The following is a 26,353-nucleotide window of genomic DNA, read 5'->3' as shown; positions in this document are numbered from 1 at the left end:
AAAAGTCTTAGATGGAAGTTCTAATCTATATAATCATGTCTTTAAAGATCAAGAGTAAAGTTCACATGATGACCTCTATCTAATCTATGAAAGGTCTGCATCCTCTTTATCATAACGCAAGAAACTCCTACATAAAATCATAACGTTTGCCAGGATAGCTCCACCATGTTACTTAATCAAAGTGCTTCCATCCATTTATTTCTTTTCCCCCAAAACTGGAAACCCCAGAATATTTGTCCTAAAATGTCATTCATAGACCCACTCTATGGATTTTATACAGGAGTAAGTACAATTAGAAACAGCCATAGCCATACTTGTCCCGTACTTGGTTTCCTTTCTAACTTTTGCTGGCCTACCATCTACGTAGAGTTCTCTTCAGGAATCACAGTCTACACTTAACAATGTCAACTACACATCCCTGAATTCAGGGAAGTTACACTGTTGCGCAGTTTCTTTATTTGACAAGTTCTACACACAATATGCCAATAGTGACTGTAAACCTAAGCAGGTCACTGTCAGAAGAAAGGATATAGCTCTAAACTCCTGCTCAAATGCTAGCAGTCAGTAGACAATGATGTTAAATTCAAACAGAATCCTGTTTTTAAAAATTAGGCAACAGGCTGGAGGAAATATTTGCAAATCATATATCCTATCTGATGAAGAACTGATATCCAGAAAATACAAAGAACTCTTCTAATTCAATAGGGAAAAGACAAACAACTCAATTTAAAAATAGGCAAAAGGTATGAAGAGACACTTTACAAACAAGATTTACAGGGAAAATAAGCATCATAAGAAAAGACACTCAGTATTACTAGTCGTAAGAGAAAAGCAAATGAAAACCACAGTGAAGTACACTAGGTACCCACTAGAATGGCTATAGTCAAAGAGACACACAATAACAAATGCTATCAATGTAGAGAAACAGGAACTGTCATATATTGCTGGTAGAAATGTAAAATGGTGCACCCAGTTTGACCAACCAGTTTCCCTTTAAAAATTACACATAAATTTACCATATGAGCCAGCAATTCCACTCCTACATCTCTACCCAAGAAGAATGAAAATATACGTGCACCCAGGTTTACACGTGAATGTTCACAGCAGCATTAATGATAACAGTCAAAAAGTAGAAACAACTCAAATGTCTACCAAGTAGTGAATGGATACACAAAATGTGGTATACCCATACAATGCAACACTACTCAGCAGTAACAAGGAACAAGGTACTGATACATACAACAACATGGATAACTTCAAACACATTATGCTAAATGAAAGAAGCCACATACAGATCACATATCATATGATTCAATTTACGCGAAATGTCCAGAAGAAGTTTCATTTCATCTTCAGAGACAGAATATAGATTAACGGCTGCCTGGGGTTAGGGTGGGAACATGGAATGACTGCAAATGTGCATAAGGGATCTTTGTGGGGTGATGCAAATGTTCTAAAGTTTGATTGTAATGATGGCTGCACAACTTGGTAAATTTACTAAAAGTTCACTGAATTGTAAACATAAAATGCTGAATTTCACTGTATATAAATTATACCTCAATAAAGTTATTTTTAAAAACTTTTTGTAAAACCTAGGCAAAAAAATTAATTTTCTAGGGCTTCCTTGGTGGCACAGTGGTTAAGAATCCACCTGCCAGTGCAGGGGACACGGGTTTGAGCCCTGGTCCAGGAAGATCCCACATGCCGCGGAGCAAGTAAGCCCGTGCGTCACAACTACGGAGCCTGCACTCTAGAGCCCGCAAGCCACAACTACTGAGCCCGTGTGCCACAACTACGCTTCAGCCCACATGCCAAGAGCCCGTGCTCCTCAACAAGAGAAGCCACTGCAATGAGAAGCCCGCACACCACAACGAAGAGTAGCCCCCACTCGCCGCAACTAGAGAAAGCCCGGGCACAGCAACGAAGACCCAACTCAGCCAAAATTAAATAAATAAATAAAATTAATTTTAAAAAAATTTTAATTTTTTAAGCCCATAAATGATTGCACCATTTTAAGACAAAGTGAGACATAAATCTGTCCACTGAGGGAAAATCCCCCTGCTCTGGGTATCAGATGAGCAGGTAAGAGTTGACATTCTATTAGTAAAGGTAAAAAACCTATCAAATATTTTTCTCTAGAGAATAACCTCAGTTTCCAAGGGTGCCTACAGGTAATACAGGACTGCTCTCAAGGGGAAGTTTTAAATATCCTTAAAGCACATAAATAAGTGGCCCACAGAAACCCCACAGCAATCCATGACAGAAACAAGTGCTTCTCAAACTATTTAGAGTGAAGAACTAGTTTTTTCCCCCGCAATCTGTTCCAGGCTAATACTTTTATAAAATAAAATAAAAACTATCATTAAGATGTCACACCACAATGAAATTCCTAAATTTTTTTTTTTTTTTTGCAGTACGCGGGCCTCTCACTGCTGTGGCCTCTCCCGTTGCAGAGCACAGGCTCTGGATGCGCAGACTCAGCGGCCATTGCTCACGGGCCCAGCCGCTCCGCGGCATGTGGGATCTTCCCGGACCAGGACACGAACCCATGTCCCCTGCATCGGCAGGCAGACTCTCAACCACTGCGCCACCAGGGAAGCCCGAAATTCCTAAATTTTAAATCCTCATTTCTTTATTTATCTCGTTGCAGACCAGCAAGGATGTGGGACCACACCTCGAGAGGCACTGACACAAGGCATAAAAAGGATGATTAACAGGGCTTATCCTATCTTCAAACTCACCCATTCATTTAACAAATACTTATTGAGCATCTGTGTGCCGGATTAATGCCTCAGGACTGATCCTGTGAAATAGCTGATTCTAGGCAGCAGAGTCCATGCCACTCTACCCTAAGTTAGGGGGCAGGTACCCCCAGGGTGCTGAAAGAGGTGGCCTGCTAGAGGGAGTTGTTTTTAATTGATCATGTATATTTTAGATAGCAATTTTAGTTTTGACATAATTTGCTTAAATCTTCCAACAGTACTGTGGCATCAACTCCTTAATGCTCCCACAGCATATTCCTGAATCAAGCCATTCACTAGAATACAACAATTATATAATATCTAAATAAATAATTACTTGATAACAGTCTAGTGCTACTCTGGACACTACGTATACAGTAGAGAACAAAATAGACAACCCCTCCTATACCCTGTTTTCAAAGAGCTTACATTCAAGTGGGGAGAGAGACAACCAACCAAATGAATACATAAAATATATTGTACTTTAGATGGTGATAAATACTATAGAAAAAATTAAGCAGGATTGGGGGTTGGATCTGCAAGACTGAGGTAGAGGGAGTGGGAGTGGACAGCATACTTAACTGGACAAAGAGGGCGTCGCAGAGATAATATTTGGACAAAGACCTGAAGGAGGTGATCAATCGGCCCAAGCAGATAATGGGAGAAGAGTGTTCCAGAAAAAGTACAAAAGCCCTAAGGCAGAAGCAAGCTTCAGGAAACAGCAAGAAGTGTGGCAGCACTTACTCTTTTCCTACTTCTGTAATAGCAATACCTATTTATTCTAAAATCCTCCAGCATTTCTCACAATGAAAAATAAATAAATAAATAAAATCCTCCATTAGACTCAATACTTTGAGGATGGATATCAAATCTTATTCATTTCTATACGCCCAGCTCTCACTTGCTGAGTGATGAAACTGTTTAAGCTGTGATATTCTTACCTTACGATAAGTACAAACACGTCCACTCCCGCCCCCACAAGGTCCCCATCCCATGAATTCACTCCTGTGTGTTGCACAGCTGTAAAGACACAGCTGCCTCTGCGGTCAGAAAGGCCAGTTCTCCCAGACTTCTTCTAGCTCAGTATCTAGTCAGTTACTAAATCCCATCCATTCTTTTTCACATCATTTAGTGGCCCCTAAATGGTCTCCTTTTCTCACAGATAATTCAAATTAAAAAAAGACAACTGGCCTTCATTTTTGAGTGTATTAATTTTAAAGTCAACATCGTGTATGTAGCCTGTATGTTTACAAAATTTAAGCCAATCATCACATATTTCTTTTCAAATTTGACACTGGTGGTTTTTATAGTAATTTTAGAATTACTACTCTGAATCATTAAGTTCAAGGTTAGTAATGAGGTTCAACAATAGATTTGTTGGTGCCTATTACTCTCTTGCTGAGATATTTTTAGAAATTCCAGCTAAACAGCTTGCATATTCAATTTTCCTTTGTAATTTCAATTGGACATGGTATTCTTCACTTTCCATTGTGAGGTCTGCTGCTGAGTGCCAACAGCTGCCATGTCCCACCATCACAAGTGAGAGACAGCTTTAGATTTCAGGCTATGCAAGTTTAGTTAACGCAGAATGAGTATACATGGGTGTTCACTATCTAACCGGCTACAGTATGGAAGGATACATTCTCTGGGAATGAACGAAGTCTTCTAATTTGTCCAATTCACTTATACAACGCATCTTTAATAAATGCCTTAAACACTACATAGTAGAGCAGACAGGATTTGGAACTGGGGGAAAAAAAAAAAACCCAGACTTCAGCAGTATAGTTTTGTGACCCTAGGTAATCCGGTTAACCTGAGCTTCAGTTTCCTCATTTGCAAAATGAAAATAATAATACTCTCACCGAGCAGTTACAAGAGTAAAGTGAAATCAAGTGAAAGTGCAAAACAAATGACAGTAGTTGTTACACATGGCAAAATGGCCCAAACTATGGTGGTTTTCAGGGCTTTTGAAAACTACAGGCAATTCAAAGTCAGTAAGATGAGATAGAGAACATCCACGCACTTAAATTATCTTAATGGCCAGATAAACACAAGTAACTATTGTAGAAAAAGAATACAGGATTTAGATCTTCCAAGCACTAATCGTGTATTCTTTCCAAAAGATGTTACACATGGTTTCGAACAATAACTTGCTTTAAACCAAGAAGTAATTACTGGCAACAGTTTGCAAACAACAGCATTTTAGCAGGCAGTTCCTATTTTCAGTAAAATGTACAAGAAACTATAAGCAAGGTTTAATATATACGCAAACCTTGTCTTTTAATTTTAAAAACACCGCTGAAGTTTTGGGAGGAAACCATAAAGGGAAAGAAATCGGACTTGGGTAGATCAAAGAACCTGGTGCTCACATGTACCCTGCGGCTATACATTATACACAGGAAAAGGAGGGACCCAAGGAGGCGGTGGTGACTCCTGTGCGTGGTCTATTAATTCACATTTTGCTCTCTTCTGTTCACATCCTGCAGGGACTCCACCCAGAGCAACCGAGCGAGGGGGTGGGTGGGACTCACCCAGCCTAGCAAATAACAGTCCCAGAAACCGAAACGGAATCGAGGTGAATTGGGAAAACACGGCTCCCCAGAAAGAGGGGTGGAGAAGGGGCGCGAGAGGAGACCTTTCTTTGGGCTGAGGAGATACCTCCGGCCTCGCTGCCTCCTGGGGGCACTCCCTCACCTCCCCTCAATCGCCACCAGTTCCCTCCTGCCCTACACAGGGGAGGAGGAAGGCACCGTACACAGAGCGAGGCCCCTCATCCCGGGGACGTGGGCGGAGAACACACAAGTATTCCTCCGAGATTCTAAAAGAGAAACTGAGGGGCGGCAACCTGAGAGAGGCGGAGGAGAGGGGAAAAGGAAACTGACTGCAGAGCGGGGGACCCATGAGACGGTGGCAAGGAACTCAGTAGGTAGCCTGAATGGGCTGGCGCCCCAGGAAAGAAGGGCTACCTGTTGCACGGAACTGGCCCTGCTGAGGCGGAGAGCAAAAAACCCCAGAGACCGGACCTTGGTCTCCAGGGCCAGTGGGACCTCAGCCCCAGCGCCTGCGGGGCCCCACCCTGAGAAGCCTTGGCTGCAGATACAGTGATGAGAGACACCGACAGAAAGAAGCGGGAGGCGGCCGACTGGAGCCGGTCTGGCCCGCTCCCGCGGTTAGTCACTCACATCTGATACTCGTCTATCGCCTCCACCAGCTGGCCCCAAGAGTCGAAGTCGGCGCCTCTCCTAAAACTGGCGCCCCAGCGCTGCAGCAGACTTCGGGTCACCTCCGACATGGCCGGTCCCCACCCCGTCCCCTCCCGCCCCTACCCCAGCAAGGCCGGGCTCTAGGGCGCCATCCTCCCCGGGCCTGGCCCCGACATTAACAGGGCCAAGAGGAACCGCTACGGCCACCGCCACCACCCGCCAAGGAGCCGCCCAAGCCCATTTGCCGCCACAGCCAAACTTTGCGGCTCTGAAGCGGCCGCCCCGCCGAGGCTCCGCCCCCGAGGCTCCGCCTCGTGTTAGGTTGAGGCCGCCCCGCTCCACCGAGCGGCCGCCATTGTTATTGCGGCATTCTTCCTCGGGGTGGGAGGCCCGGCCATCTCTGCTCTTTGTCTCTGAAGGAGACCGCAGCTCAAGAGGGAAGACTGTGGAGCAATATCTAATAAAGGACTAAGGAACGGAGTGTTTTAAGGGGACTGCGACAACGCGGCAGCCTCAACCCAAGAGCGGCGCGCACTGCCGCCTCGGTAGCTGTCATGGCCGCCCTGACCACGTGATCGGCTCCCGCAGGCCTGGTTTCCGTCGCTCAAATTCGGTAATCCGGGCTCTGCGACTCCCTCCCTTTCTCGTTTGAGGACTCGGACACTGCCTTTCTTCCCTCTGGAGGGGTGCTGTACAGACATCGAGAAATCCGGTAAGTATGTCATGAGGATGGGCGTTTCCCAGTACTGTCCCTACCCGTGTCGTCTCCCCGGAGTCCCAAGCAATAGAGTCAAGGTTTTTACACAGGTTCCATAGACTCCCTGATAGTGGTCCCCAAAAGTCTCCTTCAAGTGTTTCAAGGCACTAGAAGGAGATTTTTGGGGACCACTATCCGGGAGTCTATGGAACCTGTGTAAAAAGTGCCTTGCAACAAACGAGAGAAAGAAATTCACATTAGCCCCACGAATCAACGGTATTAACAGCTATATTCACTGAATCGCCTTGCCCGCGTCTCCACTAGCAGTTGGGGGCGGGGGGAGGGTCTTATGGCTGCATAGGAGTTTGTTTAGGCACCTTCTGCCCGCCTCTCCCGGGTAGATAGTATCGGCTTTCCACGAAAATGCCTGTTCAGGAGGGGCACGCTAAGGTGTGCGCCTGCGCAAGGTCTTAACGGCGTTAAACCAGACGGGGCCCGGGAGGAAGAGGCTGGGTGGTAAACAGGAAGTGGACGTTGGGAGCTCGGGGGCGGTAGGTTCGTCGCGGGACCCAGGGTCTCCGGAGTGGGGAACCCTTGTCGGTAATCGGACTCTTCCTGTGGCCTCGGCTTAGGTGGCAGCCTCGATCCGACTGTTGTGCTGGTGGCTTCAACGGCACCCTTCTTTGCACCTACAGGTGGGTGTGTCTTCCTTTTACCCCCGCCCTTCGAATTCTTGAAAACTGGAGTGCGGGTCTCTGACCGGACAGATTGGGTAGGGAGGGGTAGAGAACACGGTACTTTCCGTCTTCGGTCCTGAAGTAAAGATATACAGAACTTAAGACATTTTCATCCAGGACGTGGGAGGCCGCCTTAAAAAGAGTATTTGTGGAAAATTTGTCACGGTCAAGTGTATTGTGTGCCATTATCTCTGGGAGGCTTGGTTTATATGCACAGAGATGCAGTGTTAGTTTACTTAGGTTATAAAGGAGATTTACGTGGATGATATTTAGAAGGTTATATATTTTTGAAGGACTTGTTAAATGTTTTGAGGTACTCAAATGAACTTGCTCAATTTTTCATTGAATACACAGTGCGTTTCCTCATCCTTAAATAGCTGGTGCTCTCCAAAGACGGTTTTGCCATGAATAAATATGGTAAGGGAGGTGCATAAAGTAGATATTTTTTACACTGTGCAGCCCACGTTTTTTTCCCCGATAAGAAAAATCCATGGACAACATTGTATATAATGCTTTCAAATTAATTAAATCTTACCGATTTTGTCTCCCACTTCCCGAAATCTAATTGCCATATTTAAGTCTTCACCTACACCTTCCTGTATTATCTTCGGTATCTTCCCAAGGACTTTTAAGCAAGTGACACACTCCTGTTTTCTTTTCTTTTTTAACCTGAAAGGTGTGGAACTTAATTTTTTTTAATTGGCATTTCACTTAGGTAGTTTTTTAAATGTTTTGGTTTTTAAGGATAGACATTTTTTTAAATTTATTGAAGTATAGTTGACTTACAGTGTTTGATTTCTCCTGTACAGCAAAGTGACTCAGTTATGCATATATACATTCTTTTTCATTATGGTTTGTCACAGGATATTGAATATGGTTCCCTGTGCTATACAGTAGGATTCTGTTGTTTATCCATCCTGTATATACTAGTTTGCATCTGCTAATCCCAAACTCCCAGTCCTTCCCTCCCCTACCTGCCCTCCCCCTTGTCAACCACAAGTATGTTCTAAGGATAGATATTATTATTATTTTTTTTTTTAACCAACTAAACTGAGTCTATTAGGGACTAGCAGAGAAATCACAATCAGCGATATGCAAAGATGGGTGACCATAAGCAAATACAGAGAATAAGCAAGGGGAGCATGCTTTTATAGGGAAAAGAGGAGAGTTGGGAGGGGCTGTAATAACCAGAGAGTCCATTGGAGGAACCCGGGAGTCCAGAGTATGGAGGCTTCTCATTGGTAGGCCTGCTACAGTCTGACTGGCTGAGCTGCCATGGATGGAGAGAAGTTTTCTTCTTCCTTCTGATAGTAACCTAGAGGTACCTTCCTGTCAGAGATGTAGGTTTACTTCTCTCCTGTTAACTGAGGTCTCCTAGCGGGACCTGAGAGTCCCCCCCTACAGGCCTGTCCCAACTCCAACTCTACCTGAGGTTTCTTCAGTTACACATGCTAAATATGTTCATAATTCAGCCATTTTTTACCGTTTTAAGGATAGATTTTATTGATCAAGTATCATGTGGGGTTTTTTATCATGAAAATATTGATTCTTATTAGCTATTCTGTGGAAAGTATATTTATTATAGAACACATGCTACAGCCAATCAGTTGGCATCAGCAATATCATGTGGGAGATACAGTTAATTTAAAACCTATTTCTGTCAAGTAATCTTAGCAGTCTAAATAAGGGTCACCATTTAAACCTCTTTCGGAATCACGTTCCTCTGCTCCTGTGCCCTTCTCATTTGCAGCTGTCCAACCAAAGTCAAGTACTCCGCTCCTCAAAAGTGTAGTTTGGGGACCAGCAGCATCAGCGTCTCAGGTCCTACCCCAGAATGTTGAATTAGAACTTCATTTTAACAAGAAGCCCCCACCTCCTGCCCCGACGTGATTTTTATACACATTAAAGTTTAAACATTACTGCTCCAATATCTTCAGCATTGCAGTTAGTGTGAGCACATTTACAAATGCTGTTTTTTTAATAGGCCTGATCTAAGCATAGGCTGCTATAAACAGTTAAAACGAGATTGATGTATGGCAGTGAGGCATTTTATTTATGTATATGTCTGTTTTATATATGTTTTATATTAAAATGTATATATCCTGTAGTAATTTTCAACTTTTACTTTAAAAAATATTTTAATATGATTTACACTGCTTATTAAATGTTTTATCTTTAATTTTTATACATTTGTTTTTTGTCAATAGGAAACACCTGGAGAGAATGACACATTGGTTTCATAGGAACCCATTAAAAGCCACAGCTCCTGTCCCTTTTAACTATTATGGCGTAGTCACTGGCCCTGCTGCTTCAAAAATTTGCAGGTAAGCTTTGATTGAGCCCCCCATGGATACGAGGTACTTTTTTAGGGTCATGCACAATGCAGAAGTATGTAACACACTGTCCCTAACCTTAGACTCCTTATAAACTTACAAATGACATGTGAAAAGTTAAATCATAGATTATTTTAACTGGGTCCTCAAGTTTAGGTCAGTGAGTGAGTCCCAGAGAGGCTAAACAGTCACAATTAAAAGAGTTAAGCTATATGTTACAACAGTACAAGAGACTCCACAAAGTCATATATGGATATTGTTCATTGGCCAGATAGTAAATTAATTGAGTTCTGAGCAGGGAGAGGTCCCTATGACCTGAAATAGCCTTCGGGGTGTTCAGTAGCAGAGAGGACTTGAGCTGGGGTTTAACTGCATTGTATGGCTTAGATCAGGGGTCGCCAGACGGTGTCCTGCAGATTGGCCCAGTGTTTGTTTTCATAAAAATAAGTTTTTATTAGAACATAGCGCCCCCCCATTTATTTACATATTGTCTATGGCTGCCTTTCCTCTGTACAGTAAGATTGAGTATTCCCAGGGGAGACTTTATGACCTACTAGGCCTAGAATATTTATCTTCAGGTCCTTTGCTGACCCCTGACTTAAGATAGTAAGAAGGGAGAGGAGAAAGTCATTTCTGTTAGGTAAACCTTTGTTCTAGGGAGTATGAGTAGAGCAGTTTAACTGGCACAAAAGAGATAGATGCAAGAGAGATTTCGAAGGAGGCATCAGCTGGCCAGATGTCTCATTTGCTCTGGAAAGTTGAAAAGGATTCATTTAGTCTATGAGATACAGAACCTAGATGATCAAGACATTGGTGGTACCAGTAAAGGAAAACCAAGAGAATTGCTACTTTTTGTGAAAAGAAGTAATTGGAGCAAAAGGTTGATCTAGACCAGGGGTTTCTGTAAAGGGCTAAATAGTAAATATTTTAGGCTCTGTGGGCTACACACAGTCACTATTAGATATTCTTCTTTGTTCATTTTTGCAAAATTAAGCTGTGGGTCGTATAAAAACAAGTTACAGGTTGTACTTTGCCAACCCCTAATCCTAGACATTGGTCCTAGCTTAAGTGTTTTATCTGTAGCATTGGGCAAGTCTCTTACTAATTACTCATCTGTAAAATTAATAACCTAAATTAGATACTTCTAAGGTACACTTTTCTCGAATTCTGTCATTTTAATATGAATATAATTTTGCACAAGTTGGTTTGCAGGTGATGATTGAATGCCTACTTGGAAATAGCTAGCAAAGTATTTGAGTCTAGAATAGGCCTTAAGGATTCAAATTCTGGGGACTTCCCTGGCGGTCCAGTGGTTAAGACTCTGCGCTTCCAATGCAGGGGGCCCGGGTTCAATCCCTGGTTGGGGAACTAAGATCCCACATGTTGCGTGGCATGGCCAAAAGGAAAAAAATTCAGATTTTTTTCCGAGTCCAAGAATTACCCCTCCCAGCTTTTAATTAAATAACTCAACAATGACAGATTCATAAGGTAGCCCATCCCATTTTGGGTCAGCTGTATATAGTTGTTACTATATACTTTCTTGGAATCAGCCTCCTTAGAGCTGGTACCAATAAACATTCCATCTAGACCATTCAGGTTTAAGTTTGTGCTCCTTTGTAAACATCAGTGCTACTTACAGTCCTTCTAAATCTTAAAATATTTGAAATGTTAGTATTACTTCACTCGACACAGAAATTTGAGTATATGCTTTATCCCAGACACTAAGTTCTGGGTATACAGTCCCTACTGTCTTGGTGCTTACAATTTAAATTTAGCCTTTAGTCATTTACACCCAATTGTCTTTAGTCATGGTCCATGTAATATGATTTCTGGATCCCTCGCTAAGCAAGTCGCCTTCTGAAAGAAGATGTGTAACTGGAACAGGACCAAGTTAGAGCTGATAATGTAGATCTAGGATTAGATGTAGTTATACTCGTAGATGAGACCTCAGAAGAGAGAAGAGCAGAAAGCCAAAGACTGAACATCGCTGGAGGTGGGCATATGAAGGGAACACGGAAGAAAATAGAGAAGGAACTTTTAGAGATAAGAGGAGAATCTGGAAAATTTGGCGTTATTGGAATCAAGGGAGAAAAGAATTTTGAGAAAGAAACAATAAATGTCTGCAACATTTATTGCTGCAGAGAAGCAAAGGAGAATGGAGACGAGGGAGCAGTTTTAAAATGACTAGTGGTCACGTGTTTTGGCATGTTTGTGTGTGTGTTGTACTATAGAATGCAATTTTAAAATATGGTTTTGTACTTAAGTACATTTTGACATGTCAAATTTTGAAATTGTAAGAGGCTACTAAAATTATGTACAAATGTTAAATTTCCATTTTTCAAAAAACTTCTATTGTGAACTAGTCAGATTAATTTACTCATTCGTAATTCTTTCCTCCCGTCTTAAAAGCTTGTGTTAGTTTGATTTTTTAAAATTAAAACTTGCTGTGTATCTTTATTATATAATTGTATTCATGATTGCTCCTTTAGTTGGACTGAGTTTATTTTAGTACAACTTTTAAAACAATTGTTACTGGAAATTTCACTTACCTCCAGTGTTAGTCCAATTAAATTCATTCCTGTATACTTAGTAATATCTTAGAGGAAGGGGTGTGTGTGTGTGTGTGTGTGTGTGTGTGTGTGTGTGTGTGTGTTTAAGCTTTTACAGTTGAAATTTTTAAGCCACTTTTACATAGATTCATTGTAATACAGCTTACTTAACATTACTCTTTCTGTCTCATTTAAGTGACTTGAGATCATCTAGAGCACGACTGCTTGAATTGTTCACTGATTTGAACTGTAATCCACAAATGATGAAGAATGCAGCAGATTCATATTTTTCACTTTTACAAGGTTAGTTATTTAAATCAATTTAAGTTTTTAAAAGTCAACTATGTAGAAGTTCATATTTGATTCTTAGACTTTTCAGATTTGAATAGTTTAGTCTTCTAGGTTATATTCTTCAGTATGCTTGAGTATCAGAAATGTGAGAATGTAAAGGTAGTATGTGGTCTTTCTAACATTTTGAAAATTAAATGTGTGCATATTTCATATTATGTTACCTTAGGAGAAGGGTATAGAGGGGCTGGGAGTTTCATTCGGGTATCTGAAAAAGTCATTCTCCGAAAAATGTTCTAAACAGACACGTGATATTTCCTGTAAAACTGAAAATGTTTTCTACCTTTTTATAGGTTTCATTAACTCATTGGATGAATCTACCCAAGAAAGCAAGTTACGATATATTCAGAATTTCAAGTGGACTGATACATTACAGGGACAGGTTCCAAGGTAAGCAGCACCAACAGTACTAAATTCAAGCCATTTTTGTAACTGTTTAGCTAGTGATTAACTTGTAGCCTCAATGTAGAAGAAGTAAAATGTAAGTCTGATCAGCATTTTGCCTTATCAGGAAATTAATATAAAACTTTTGACCTAAACTCCTAATGCAGTCTATTAAGTACAAACAGAATTTGTTTCTTCTGGACCAAATCATTTTTGAGATAATCAATATAAATGTTAACTAGATTGAACAGCCTTGACTTTTAATAACACACAAACAATAGTTTGGGAATTTGAAACCCAAACCTAGATTTTGGTCTTTGCCTCCATCCAAGCAGAGCAGAACTTTGCTTTCTCCACTACTTTCCTTTTCTGATGGATAGTTCAGATGTCTCTGGTCAATCTCCTTCTTTCATTCTCCCCAGTTCCACCCCAGCTCCATACTCTTTTGACTGACAGTACTGTGTTCGTTTTTCTTCCTAATTTCACTGTTTCTGCTCTTTTTAAAAACTTCCCCTCAGAACTTTCTCATCATTCACTTGAAACTAGTTAGATCTAATTATAACAGGAAACCAATCATAATGGTGCTAAATTTTTAACTACTTTTTTTTTTTAAACACCATTGGGTTGTTTAAATAGTTACATATCTTTATCTCAGTTTGCTTTAGAATTAACCGTTTTATAAAATCAGAAGGGAAGGAAATGGGGATTGGCAAACAACCAGGGCAGGCATTACAGTGGAAGGAGTGTGGACTTTGGATTCATACACACGTAGATCAGCCTCAGAGCTTCTCCTGTGTGAACATCTGCTTCCTCAACTGTATGTTGGGGTTACAGGTATAGGGCTTTTGTGAGGAACAGAATAGGAAATTTTGTATTAAGGGGCTGATATAATGCCAGGCATTAATAGACATTCAATAAATGTTAGTTTCCTTCCTTCCTTCCTTGGGAATATTGTATATAATAGAATTCATAAATTGGGTAGGAAGTTGTGGACTGTGGGTCCTTTCCAAATTTTAATATTCTGGGATACCAAGGTTTTCCAAGTAAGCCTTTGTTTTCTGTTTTGCTTTATGTACCCCTTTGTATTTCATCTAAAATTAAGAAATATTTTCCTTAAAAACTTTTTTTAAAGAATCAAACCTCTACCATTGTTACATTACAAAACTTTGGCAGATTCTAAAGTGTTTTGTATTACATAAATTTGGCAGTTTTCGCCACCATGCTAAATTTTCATTCCTTGTGACAGCATTTCTCAGCATAGTTTTATGAGACAGTGAAGAATTACGTGATAAAGGCTTTAAGTTATACTGTTGAGTATTCAGTACATCTGAGATTTTTAAGTTATTTAATCCTTGATTGCTACTTACTCAATGAAAAGTGTGCTGTGAGTATATCTTCTGAAAAATGTTTTTTCAACTGTATACACTCTTAACTACTACCTAGATGTGGTACAATAGAAATGGAGTGTTTGGGAGCAAGGCAGATTGAAATAAACGAAGGGTAAACAGGAGAGAGCTATTCATGAGACCCCATAAAAATTAGCAAAACTATCTTATTATTTAAAGATAAAGTTATAAATTAGATATGCCTCTTAGATCACCATTACTAGAATTACTAGATGTAATTAGTAGATGTAATTCATTGGAAAGTTCCCAGTGCTGGAAAGAATAAGCCATTAAACTATGCATTAAATTTTTTTAGCATGGTATACTGTTTTAAGGAGTTTGTTCATAACTGTCATATTTTTGTATGTTATAATGTATATTAAACAGGATAGTTTATAAGGTATTTTTTAATTACATGTTTTGTAACAAATCTTTTTTTTTTTAATCTAAAAAGTTTCCATGTCTCTGTTCCTTCTAAGATGGAGGCAGCAATTAAATAAAAAATACAAAGCAGAATCATGATTCTTGTTTCTTCCCTTTGGGTAATTTTTCTGTATCTTTATTAGTATTATATGTGTAATAAGGGTATTACTTCAGGTTTTTTACTTCATCATTTGAGATAAGTGAGATAATGTGTATAAAGAATTTTCAGGGTCTCATCAGAACAACAGTGAATAAAAATATTATTTGCTTTGTGAGCTTTTTGCCATCTTTGTGTCATGTTTAGTTATAGAATCTGAAGGAAACAAATAAGATATAAAATACACTTATTTTTGAGACCTTTTTCTTTGTAGTATACCAATTGGCTTGGCATTCAGAATCTTCTGCAGTTTCACATCAGCTTGGCTTTTTGCTCTCCTGCTCCTCGATTTCTCTCTATGAACTGGCAACTTCAAGCTAGTTGGGTTACTGCCACCAGAAAAATCTTTATCCTTTCTTGTGCGTTAACAGCATCATTCCCTCATCTGGGATGTCCTTCTGCTTCCCTTCTAGCCATCTTTCAAGGCACAATTCAAACTCTGTTTATACCATTAAGCCTTCTTTAACTGTTCTAGCCTGAAATGATCTCTCCTCTGAAATCCATTTTCTTAAAATGTGGTGTAAGAATCACCTGCTCCAGAATCAACTGGATACTTGTTAAAAATGCAGATTCTGGGGGCTTCCCTGGTGGCGCAGTGGTTGAGAGTCCACCTGCCGATGCAGGGGACACGGGTTCGTGCCCCGGTCTGGGAGGATCCCACATGCCGCGGAGCGGCTGGGCCCGTGAGCCATGGCCGCTGAGCCTGCGCGTCCGGAGCCTGTGCTCCGCAACGGGAGAGGCCACAACAGTGAGAGGCCCGCGTAATGCAAAAAAAAAAAAAAAAAATGCAGATTCTGGGCACTTCCCAGACTTTCTTTGTGGGATAAGTTCCAGTAATCTTTATTTTTAAAACTATCCAATGTACAATAACCTTTGGGAACTACTATTCTCATATTTACTATTATGAAGTACATCGTGGACCATTATGTTTAGTCATTCAGTGTTAATTGTGTGTGTGTGTGCTTGTGTCTTACCTCCCAACTTATATTAAACACAAGGACTCTTCATTTTTTCAGTTAGCATTTAGCTCTTTATGATTTTGTGTAAGACGTATAGCAGGCTTCGTATAGAGATATCTCAGTCGTTGACAGTACTTAATGATCATGTTTATAATTCTAGTGCCCAGCAGGATGCTGTCTTTGAATTAATTTCCATGGGATTTAATGTAGCTTTATGGTATACCAAATATGCTTCAAGACTGGCTGGAAAAGAAAAGTAAGTTAAAAGGGAAGGGTTATGTGCATATTATTATTTTTCAAGCGTATGGAGCTTCATTATTAAAAAGTCTAGGCTACTGATAAAAAGTATCACTTCTGATAAATGTAAGGTTGCCTCATAAAGCTAATATTTTAAGTATCAGAATTATGGAGCCCACTGTTAAAAGGGAAAACATTTTTAATAATCTTGTCATGGGGGTGGTCTTTCTGAATAAAACCCCAAACCAAGAAAAGGGTTGACTATTTGACCACATAAAGTACCATAAACAAAGTTAGAAAACAAATGACAGATTGGTCAAAAAAATTGCAGTGCATGTGACAAATTGTTTTTATAATGCTTTTACAAATCAACAGGGAAAAGATCAACAAATCGAAAATAAACAGGCAATTCACAGAAAAATACAAAGCCTTATAAGTTTGTGAAAGATGTTTTGAAGGATTAAGGAACTGTGAAATAAAATGAGATACAGTTTTTATAATAGTACAACTGGATATTAGCAATATGAAACTGGCAACTACCAACTGTGATGCGCCTGAACATGGGAAAAATATGCAACCATTTAAGAATGGAGCTGAATTCTATGTGCTGATGTAAAATTGTCTCTGAAGTAATTTAGGTGATTAAAACAAGAGCAGAGTGGTGAATATTGTGTACATATGTGTTTTTAAAGTATGTGCATGCATTAAATGTATATTGATTTTTATGCTTGTTTATGCACAGAAGATTATCTGGAAGGAAAAACAAGAAGCCTTTGTCCAGACCCCTAAACAGGAGCTCTCTTTTTCACTTGTAGTATCTTCTCTTTGGATATTTTTCATGTGCATTTGTTAGTTTTTTAAGTGTCAAAAAGAAGAAAACGTAGTGAAAAACACAAATGACTAACTTCTGTGGTTTTATGAGAATGTATTAGTTGTTGGTTTTAATACCAGAAACGGGATTCATCCTGTAACTAATGTAACCACTATCTTTCAGCATAACAGAGGATGAAGCAAAAGAAGTCCATCGAAGCTTAAAAGTTGCAGCTGGGATTTTTAAACATTTAAAGGTAAAATAATAATAATAAAATATATTCTTAATGCTTTAATTGTTGAATAATTTTTATTTAATTCTTTGCGGGGTGGGGTGAAGGAATTATTTCATCATGTAGAAAGAACTAGTATGTGTTCTGTTTTCCTTATGTTAAGTACCTTGTTGATGAGTGCAGCCAATTACAGAATATTAAGTGTTTCCACTTCAGAAAATCATCAGTGAAGTTTACAATTAGACGATGCAAGTGGTACTTCACTGCTTATTTTTCAGTCTCTTCTGAAAAGATGAGAGAAAACAAAGCACAAAAATTGATAGTTCTGAGCATTTCCCTTGCTGTATGCAGCAGTTGCCAGGAGCCATCATGATTCTGCAAAACCAGATTTTCTGAGTATATTCTCTGTATTTCAGTGAAAATGCCAGCGGGGCAATCAGTACACACTAATTACATTAAATTGCTTGGAGATGTGATGAGAATTAGGGGAAAGACTAATGTATTTTCTAACCAGAATTACCCCCACCCCATTCTAATTAAACTACTATTTACTGAAGGCTCCTGGAGGCCAGTGTTGCATTTTCTCATGATAAGATAGTTTTACAGTGATGAAAAAGCTGTGATCCTGAGTGAGCTACAGAACTGTAGTCTTCTTTATATCTGCTATTATTAATGTGAATGAACAGTTCCGGCTCATGCAAAAGGGAAATTTGGTTTCCGTTTCCGTTAAACATTTTCTAAGTTGAGAATATGACTTGCATATCTAAGCAATTTATTATGACCCAAATTTTGCTCTTGAATTTCTTATTTTTACAAAAATTTATAAAAAGCTTTAAAAGTTTTAGTGTACAGGAACTTTTATTCTCTGTAAGCTTAACATTGCTCCATTTTACACTTTTGTTTGTACCCTAAATTTCTGAAAAATCCCCAAATTGAATATCTCATAACTTCAGTTTTCTAACATCTGAGTTAAAATAAAATTTGGCTTCTTTGTTTTTTTTTTTCTTTCTCTCAGGAAAGTCATATCCCAAAATTAATTACACCCGCAGAAAAAGGGAGGGATTTAGAGGCACGACTCATAGAAGCTTACATTATCCAATGTCAAGCCGAAGCTCAAGAAGGTATCTTAAATATTGTAAGATTTTTTTTAAGAAAGTCTATATTGGCATTTAGTTCTTTTTTTTAAAATCAGAATTAGCTGGAATTGCTGGAGTTTCAGGATTTGAGAAATTTATAGTGAGGAATTTAAAAAATTGATTTTTACCTTTAGCATTTGCCTTCATTTTTCATTAGCTGGAAAAGGCCTTACAGTTTAATGATTCTTTTTAAGAGGATTTTGATTTCATGCCATTTCTGGCAGCATAATTAAGTCTATAACTCATCTTTCCCCCCACTCTACCTTGCTCATTTCTTTTCTGCTTCCACTGTTTGGCTTACCTTGAAATCTTTGCCTTTCAGTGGCAGGAAATAAATGAAGACTTATGTGAAAACAATAAAGAAACTTTGTTGGCTTTTGTTTTTCTTTATTTCAAACTCCAGTGCCCTGGAAGTATTTGTTTCCTCTTACATCATGCGATTTTGTAGTAGGGGTTTTCTGTGATTAGTAATTGGCTAGTGATTTATTTAAGGAATTGGTATCAGAACCAACAAGCTCAGTGTTTTCTGCTTGTTTATGTTTGCATTTTCTGTAGCTTACTTTTCATGTTAAAACTTTTAACAAACTGTATTAAAGTCCCGAATAGATATCAGACTGTCTTTTGCTATTATAATTGAACTTAAGGTAAATGCAAGTGAACTTAATCATACATTCACTTCATTGTGTTTTGGTTATAGTAACAATTGCTCGAGCAATTGAACTGAAACATGCTCCTGTACTAATTGCTGCTCTGGCATATGAAACAGCCAATTTCTATCAAAAAGCTGGTAAGTTCTATTTTTAGTCTTTAGATTTTCACAAAGCAAAAGGACTCTCAGATTGTTTCATCTTTTGCAAAGCTGTAGTAATAGCTGCACTATTTTATTAATCTTGTTTAAAAGAAAATAAAAGAATTAGAGCTGTTCACGGTTAATATGCTCCATAACTTCTAGTGAAAAGGATGATGCTATCCTTTTTAACCAATTACATCTAATAATTAAACAGCTGTTTTTCTTTTGAAATGTTTTTGGTCTTTATAACAACCTTGTAGTTACTATCCTTATTTAGACAAGAAACTGAAATCCAGAGAATTAACATAACTAATCTGTAATTTAACTGCTAGCAGGTGGGAGGCTGAGACTAGCGCTCAGATCTTCTCCTTAACGTATTATTCTTTTCAGTCACTTATTTAGGAAACATGCATATGTTTCTATTTATCAGATGGTTACTCTTTTAGTTGCTGGGTATACAGATTCACAGTCTAGGGAAGGAGACAAACATGTAACCACATTATTATAGCATGAAATGAGGTGTGGTTACAGGGGTGAATTAAAAACCTAAAGGATCTGGGCATGCTAGAGAAGGCTTTCTAGAGGAAGGTGGTGGTTTAGCCTTATTTTGAAATAAAAATAGAAATTCTAGGTTTGCTGGGATGCTTTAGCATATGGGAAGAGTAGAACATTCTGTAGTATGTACAGAGATTAGAAAGAACTTAGCACATTATAGGACTGAGACATGTTTTAGCTGAAACAGGATGAGAGCTAGGAGCAAAGGTTACAAAAGTGTGCATATGTGAGGCTATGAATTGGTCTGTAAGCCTGTCTGAGAAGTTTGGCCTTCATTCGGTAGGTATTTGGGACCCCTTAAAAGGTATAGTAAAGTCAATCTGACTTGACTGGACTTGAATTTAAGAAAGGTCCCTATCATTGCAAGATGAGAAATGGGCTTACTAGTGAAGGAGTAGTAGGCTGACTCTACTTAGATTATAATCATTTCTTCCTAAGTACTATGGAAGAAATGATGAAGGTTTTGACAAAGATAGCAGAGTAGGAAATGGAGAGGAAGAAATACATTCGAAAGGTGTTTGGCAGGATATATGAGCATGTGTGTTTTATACAAGATGCAGGGATGGAGTGGTGAATGAGGGTTAGAGTATCCTTGCTTCTGACTTGGGTGACTAGATTACTCTTGGCATTGCTGTATTATGAAAAAGGTTGGAAATAGATACTATAATAGTATTCATATTTACTTTGAAGTTCTTAGTCATTGCTATTTTTATCATTATCTCAAACTTAAATTGCATTAACCATCAAATCTAAATAAATAAGTAAATAAAATAAATCACTTTAAATAAAGCAAGGGGTTTTTTTTGTGGTTTTTTTTTTTGTGGTACGCGGGCCTCTCACTGTTGTGGCCTCTCCCGCTGCGGAGCACAGGCTCCGGACACGCAGGCTCAGCGGCCATGTCTCACAGGCCCAGCCGCTCCGCGGCATGTGGGATCTTCCCGCACCGTGTCCCCTGCATCGGCAGGCAGACTCCCAACCACTGCGCCACCAGGGAAGCCCAAAGCAAGGTTTTTAAAGTGTAAATACTTGAGTTTTAGACTTGAATGGTCTTTTAGCATCTGAACACATAAGCTATAAGTCTCCTAGTGAATCAGGGTGAAATTATATTTTGCTTTTTAAAATGTAACTTTAGATCATGCTTTATCCAGTTTGGAGCCTGCATACTCTGCTAAATGGAGAAAATATCTTCACTTGAAAATGTGTTTCTACACAGCTTATGTAAGTATTTTTAGCCCAGAAACAATGTAAATTACTGTCTCTCCAGCCCCTCGAGCACCAGTTCTGTCATCTCGCCTGACTCTTCGTTAGCATTTTACAGATAATGGACAGCTCTCAGTAAATGTTCCCTGATAGTCAGTGCAGCCATTGTGGAGTAAAGCGAGTGGAAGGAGATGATGTAGAGCTGGGTTATAGCAATGGAACTACTGTTTGATTCAAACCCACTTTTAAGCTGGAACCTTCTGCAAACTTCATGAGAATTCTCTCATTTCATCCTGTTCACTGAGAAAGATATTTACTAATGCTAATCTAAAGACTTACCCATACAGTGTATCACCTGGGTTGGTGAAGAATCATAAATAAGATTTCTTATACCTTATAATCTGCTTTCAAACACACTGCATAAGACCATGTGCAAGCCCTGCATTGATGGTAGACATTTAAAGAATAAGCATGTTCTATTCCATCCTGGTAACATTTTTCTTAAGACCTGTTTAGTCCTTAACCTCAAATCCTTCCTCCTTCTCCCTCTTTGTTAGCACACTAATTTCCCTCCTTTATCCCCTCTGCCCTAATTTTAAAAACAGGTTTCAGCAAATAGTTTTTGCTCTCAGTCCATGGTTAGAAGGCTAGTTTGGCTCAAGGCTTGACATAATTCCACTTTATATACCAACAGAGATGGGGGGAAGCTTATTCAAGTAAAGAGATGTAAGGGACTGCATTGATACTTCAAACAATGGACAAAGGCATTTCTTTGTCTGATGCATATAGAAAACGATGATAGTGGAAAGCATCATTTGAGGAGAGAATGAATAAAAATTTCTTTCTTTTATCAGGCTTATTGTTATCATGGTCAGACTTTGTTGGCTAGTGATAAATGTGGTGAAGCAATCAGGTCTCTTCAAGAGGCAGAAAAATGTAAGTATTCCTGCCAGAATATTAACTCCTCTTTTAAAAACTAATGTTTAATCATAAAGGGGATGGGCAGTTAAAAGAGATTTTGGCGGAGTTCATGAAAGGGAATGAGAATCAGTGAAGTAATTGGAGAAAAGAAAAAAGTGCTTCGAAAACCTAGAACTTGTATAAAATACCTACCTACCCCTTATACTATTGTTGGTAGTGCTCTTATGCTAGTTAAAGAGCATCTCTGATTAATAGCCTTTTTAGTATAAATAATCAATAATTATAATCAAATGACTGTTTATCCTTTTCACGTGCAGTTTATGCAAAGGCAGAAGCATTATGCAAAGAATATGGAGAAACCAAAGGCCCTGGACCAACAGTCAAACCTTCAGGACACTTGTTCTTTAGGAAACTTGGAAATCTTGTGAAGAACACCCTTGAAAAATGTCAGAGAGAAAATGGATTTATGTGAGTACAGCTCAGTATGATTTTAGTAGTCGGTATAGTATTTGCAGTTGGCCCTCTGTAATCTGTGGGTTCCACATCCACAGTTCAACCAACCGCAGATTGAAAATATATGGGGGGGCAGGGAGGGGGGATTCTAGAAAGTCCTTAAAAGCAAAACTTCAATTTGCTGCAGGCCAGCAACTATTTACATAGCATTTACATTCTATTAGGTATTATAAGTAACCTAGAGATGATTTAAAGTTTACGGGAGGATGTGCGTAGGTTATATGCAAATACTACTTCACTTTACGTAAGGGACTTAAGCATCTCTGGATTTTGGTATCTGCCGGGGTCCCAGAACCAATCCCCCGAAGATACCGAGGGACGAACGTATTTATAATGTTTAAATAATAATATTGTTTTAATAATATCACAGTTTGTTAGTCTCTATTCCCATACATTTTGTATCAAGTTGCATTGAAGTTGAGCATTAATTTTCTATTTAAATTGGTGATAGAATTCACTTGTGTTAGACCTAACTTTTATTCTGCTTTTGATGATAACATATTAAAGCAGGTTTAAAAATTCAAACATGAATTATTAACATATAGCCCACTTCTACTGTCCTAACTTTCTCTTACCTTTGTTTCCCTGCCATTCTTTCTCTGTGTGTTATATATACATACCTTCTCTTGGCATACTCATCTCATTCTCTTTTCAGCCACGTATAAAGCAGGGAAATTCATTTCCTGTCAGTTCTGTTTAGGCCTGTCAAGCAGTTTTCCATTATTAAATCAGTGTTGTTCAAACTGTAGATCAGTACCTATGGAGGTTGTAGAATCAATTTTGTCCCTGCTTTTTGTCTTGCATTCTTCCCTTTATATTCTGCATCTGGTCATGCTGTGCTTTCACATCCTTGAACGTGCCCAGTTTAACTTTTATCACTTCCTTTGGAAAGCATCTCTGACCCCCCAAATCTGCCCCTCTTTTAATTGCCCCTCTTTTGTGTTCTCACGGCACTCCACATCCCTCATAGCTTCAGTTACATTGCACAGTTGTTGACAGGGTTTCTTGACTTTGTCACCTACTCATCTGTAAACTACGTGAGACAGGAAATTGTTCTCTATGTAATTCACCATTAAATTGTCATTTCCTTGCACAAGATGTTGGACATAAATAGACACTCAAATAGTTAACAAATAACTGAATGAATTGCTGTTTCCATTGCTTTTTGCAGTTACTTTCAAAAAGTTCCAACAGAAGCCCCACAACTGGAACTCAAAGCAGTTTATGGTCTCGTAGAACCTGTACCTTTCGAATTTCCTCCTACAAGTGTGCACTGGACACCAGAAACGTTGGCTGCTTTTGATCTCACCCAAAGACCCAAGGATGACAGTGTACGGGATTGGGTTTTTTCCATTCATTCACAAAAATTTCAAAAGAGAATTCAGACTTCACAGTTTGATATTGTCCTCTATTTAAATAGATACATGTATTTGTCTAAATGTTAAATTAGCTAATTACAGTGCTTGGTGTAAAATCTGAACTCTTTCAGAGGTAAACCTCTAGGCGCTAATTGTCTTCTGATTTTTTACATAGTTATGTTGTTTTCAACACATTATCTTGCCTTTTTACAATTCGTCAGAGCCTCCTTTAAGAAGAGTGTGGGAGGACAGGTCTAAAAAGGATGGCTCATCCATGTTTATATTGCTATAGCAATGCTGTTTTTGATTCAGCATAGTGCGTGGTATTTGAAGATTTGACCTAATTCCAACATTCTGTGACATCATCCAGGGGTAAAATTAGACTGCTTTTATTCATTTGTATCTAAGTACATCTTAGTGTACTAAACCAAATGGTAGATTAAGTGGAAATTTTGAGGTTTAGCTACCAAAAGAGAGGGGGTCTGTGAAAAAAGGGGTGGGAATTATTTTGTAGCCATAGATGCTTCCTTGAAATTTTTTTTTTAATATAATTTCCTACCCATACTAAAACCATTATTCCTTAAAATAACAGTTTTTGCATCCTGTTCAGCATCTTAAATAATGTCCTAAGAGGTAGCCTGTTACTGTCACAAGTAATCTTCAAACTTGAGGGTTCCATGTACACAGGTTGATGGCTCAGTTTCTCCCTCCTCAGAAAGAGTAAGAGTACCATTAGCTTGATTTTTGCCTACCCATCAGGTTTTCGTCTTCACTGAAATGTTGCTTTCCTGTTATGTCTTTAATTGAATTGGTTTGTATGTAGCTCCTGGCACAGCTTTGTTAGTCTCCGTGCTGTGTATTTTAGTATATCATCTTTATATTAGTCTGAAGTGGAATAGATCTAGTGTTTGTTTTCCAGATCTTAGTTTATGTACTTACACTGTATTTTTCTTTCTCCATAGGCTAAACCCAAACCAGAAGAAGTGGTGAAACCTGTGAAAGAACCAGATATCAAACCTCAGAAGGACACTGGGTGCTACATCTCCTAAAATACATTGATACAGTGTGCACTTTGAATTTTCTTCCAGATAAGATAAACCATGGAACTTCATCTTTCTTGAAATGATTTCTCTGAAGCCTATAGATTAATTTAGTACATTCAGAGGGAATCTGCCTTCAGTTTATTTGTTCTTGATTTTTAACACAGTGGAAGTGTTTCATGCTTTGTTTCCGAACTCCTTTTTAATCAGGACAACCTGTGAAAATTTTTTATTGTGCTTCTAAAGGGCATATTTGGGGGTTGGGTTTTTCTTCCTGAACTCTGGGTAGTAGTAAGTTTCAGGTTAATACACTATAGGCCAGAATCATGTGGTTTCAGGTGTGTTTTTCTGTCTTCACAAAAAAAAGTTTATTTTCCTTCCTCTTATTTGATACCAGAAGAATGACAGGAGTCAGTTTTTAACAGACAAGGTTTTTTACCCCTCTCCGTTATGTCAGTTGTAGCACAGACTTGTTATCTTCTGTGTCAGTTACCTTTTCTGGTTGGGGGAAAAAAAATCACTTTTAGTTAAAGATGAAAAAATCTTCATACCAAATCCCTTATACATGTTAGAATCTATAATTTACTTAGAAATCAGTATTTATAGGTATGTTGAGACCATTTAAGAGCTTACTCTTATGCTGATAGCCCTGTACTTCATTTCAGTCTCAGTAAGCAAACCTACAATATTTTTTAAAGTACTTTTTTCTAATGGATTTTTTACTTAGGGGATAGAACTTGGTAACAGCTCTTAGTATTTGTGTGAGAAGACAGAGTGAAAATGTTTTCGCAGAAGTCAAATAATGCATGATGAAAAGAAAGAACTTTAAGCCTAAACAAGATTGGTTGTCCTGAATTACACTGGTAAATCTCTACTACTTTGTTACAGAAGTTAGAGTAAAATGCCTTTGTTAACCTGATTTCAGTGTACATGGTTTTTATATAGTTTTCTAATACACTTATCCTGTCAGAATTGTATTGCTTTAGGCCAAAGGCCATAGCAGAAACTTAGAGAGCAAACAGGTACAGTATATCTTAAAAATACCTTGTAATATTTGAAATAGTTTAGTATATACACAAACCTGGGAAATAGTGGATACATAATACTTTAATTTAAAAAAATCACACATGTAGGTTTATCTTCTTTTGATTATTCTCCTGGGGCATCACCTAATTTTTCTCTTATAAATGACAGATTGGTTCAAATAATAGAAGTAGTAATAGTAGGGTATGTTGAGAGCTTACTTTGTGCCAGGCACTGTGCTGAGCACTTACATAGATAAACCTTTGAACCCACACGGCAATTCTGTGACAAATAAGTAAAATCTGCATAAAGTATTGAGATAGGAATAAACATTTCATTATGAAAAGTAGATTATACCTATCTGAATATTGTGTTAAAATAAATGATTACTTAAATCATAGTTTATACTCATGGGAAAAAAAGCTACATAGAATCAGTGAGGTTTTTTTTTTAATGTATGGAAATGCTAATTACTCCTTGCTATATAACATTTAATATTTGAAGCTGCAGTTTTCAGAATCAGTGGAGTAATAACTGAACAGACATTTATTTTGTTGTTTATAGAAAAAACACTTTAATTTCCCTGTATTTTTGTGCTCTATGCCATTTACTGACAAAACT

At 38.6% G+C, this 26,353-nt stretch overlaps 2 protein-coding genes across 2 annotated transcripts in view; one reads left to right on the top strand and one right to left on the bottom strand.

The window, feature by feature from the left end:
* Positions 1-6,213, bottom strand: part of AIDA (axin interactor, dorsalization associated) — a 42,677-nt gene extending 36,464 nt beyond the window's left edge. The window contains exon 1 of the mRNA XM_024750462.1: positions 5,924-6,213. Within this exon, the coding sequence (XP_024606230.1) occupies positions 5,924-6,033 (110 nt within the window). The 5' untranslated portion in view covers positions 6,034-6,213. The remainder of the gene's footprint in view (positions 1-5,923) is intronic.
* Positions 6,214-6,321: 108 nt separating this feature from the next.
* Positions 6,322-25,215, top strand: BROX (BRO1 domain and CAAX motif containing). The gene is made up of 14 exons (XM_024750461.1): positions 6,322-6,656; positions 7,274-7,336; positions 9,586-9,702; positions 12,457-12,563; positions 12,902-12,998; positions 16,077-16,172; positions 17,148-17,220; positions 18,212-18,317; positions 19,030-19,119; positions 20,810-20,895; positions 21,732-21,813; positions 22,116-22,266; positions 23,483-23,642; positions 24,632-25,215. The coding sequence occupies exons 3-14, from the start codon at positions 9,602-9,604 to the stop codon at positions 24,716-24,718; spliced, it is 1,236 nt and encodes a 411-aa protein (XP_024606229.1). The 5' UTR covers positions 6,322-6,656; positions 7,274-7,336; positions 9,586-9,601; the 3' UTR covers positions 24,719-25,215.
* Positions 25,216-26,353: the final 1,138 nt, after the last annotated feature.

This window comes from Neophocaena asiaeorientalis, unplaced genomic scaffold (assembly GCF_003031525.2).
Source record: "Neophocaena asiaeorientalis asiaeorientalis breed wild unplaced genomic scaffold, Neophocaena_asiaeorientalis_V1.1 scaffold430, whole genome shotgun sequence".
Taxonomy (NCBI): Eukaryota; Metazoa; Chordata; class Mammalia; order Artiodactyla; family Phocoenidae; genus Neophocaena; species Neophocaena asiaeorientalis.
This window is presented reverse-complemented; position numbering and strand designations above follow the sequence as displayed.

Bases quoted from the DNA above. Each gene is read 5' to 3' on its own strand.
- BROX (XM_024750461.1), top strand. From the start codon at position 9,602: ATGACACATTGGTTTCATAGGAACCCATTAAAAGCCACAGCTCCTGTC. The intron at 19,120-20,809 runs GTAAGTTCTATT...ATGTAACTTTAG, and splicing joins CAATTTCTATCAAAAAGCTG to ATCATGCTTTATCCAGTTTG. The intron at 21,814-22,115 runs GTAAGTATTCCT...TTTCACGTGCAG, and splicing joins TCTTCAAGAGGCAGAAAAAT to TTTATGCAAAGGCAGAAGCA.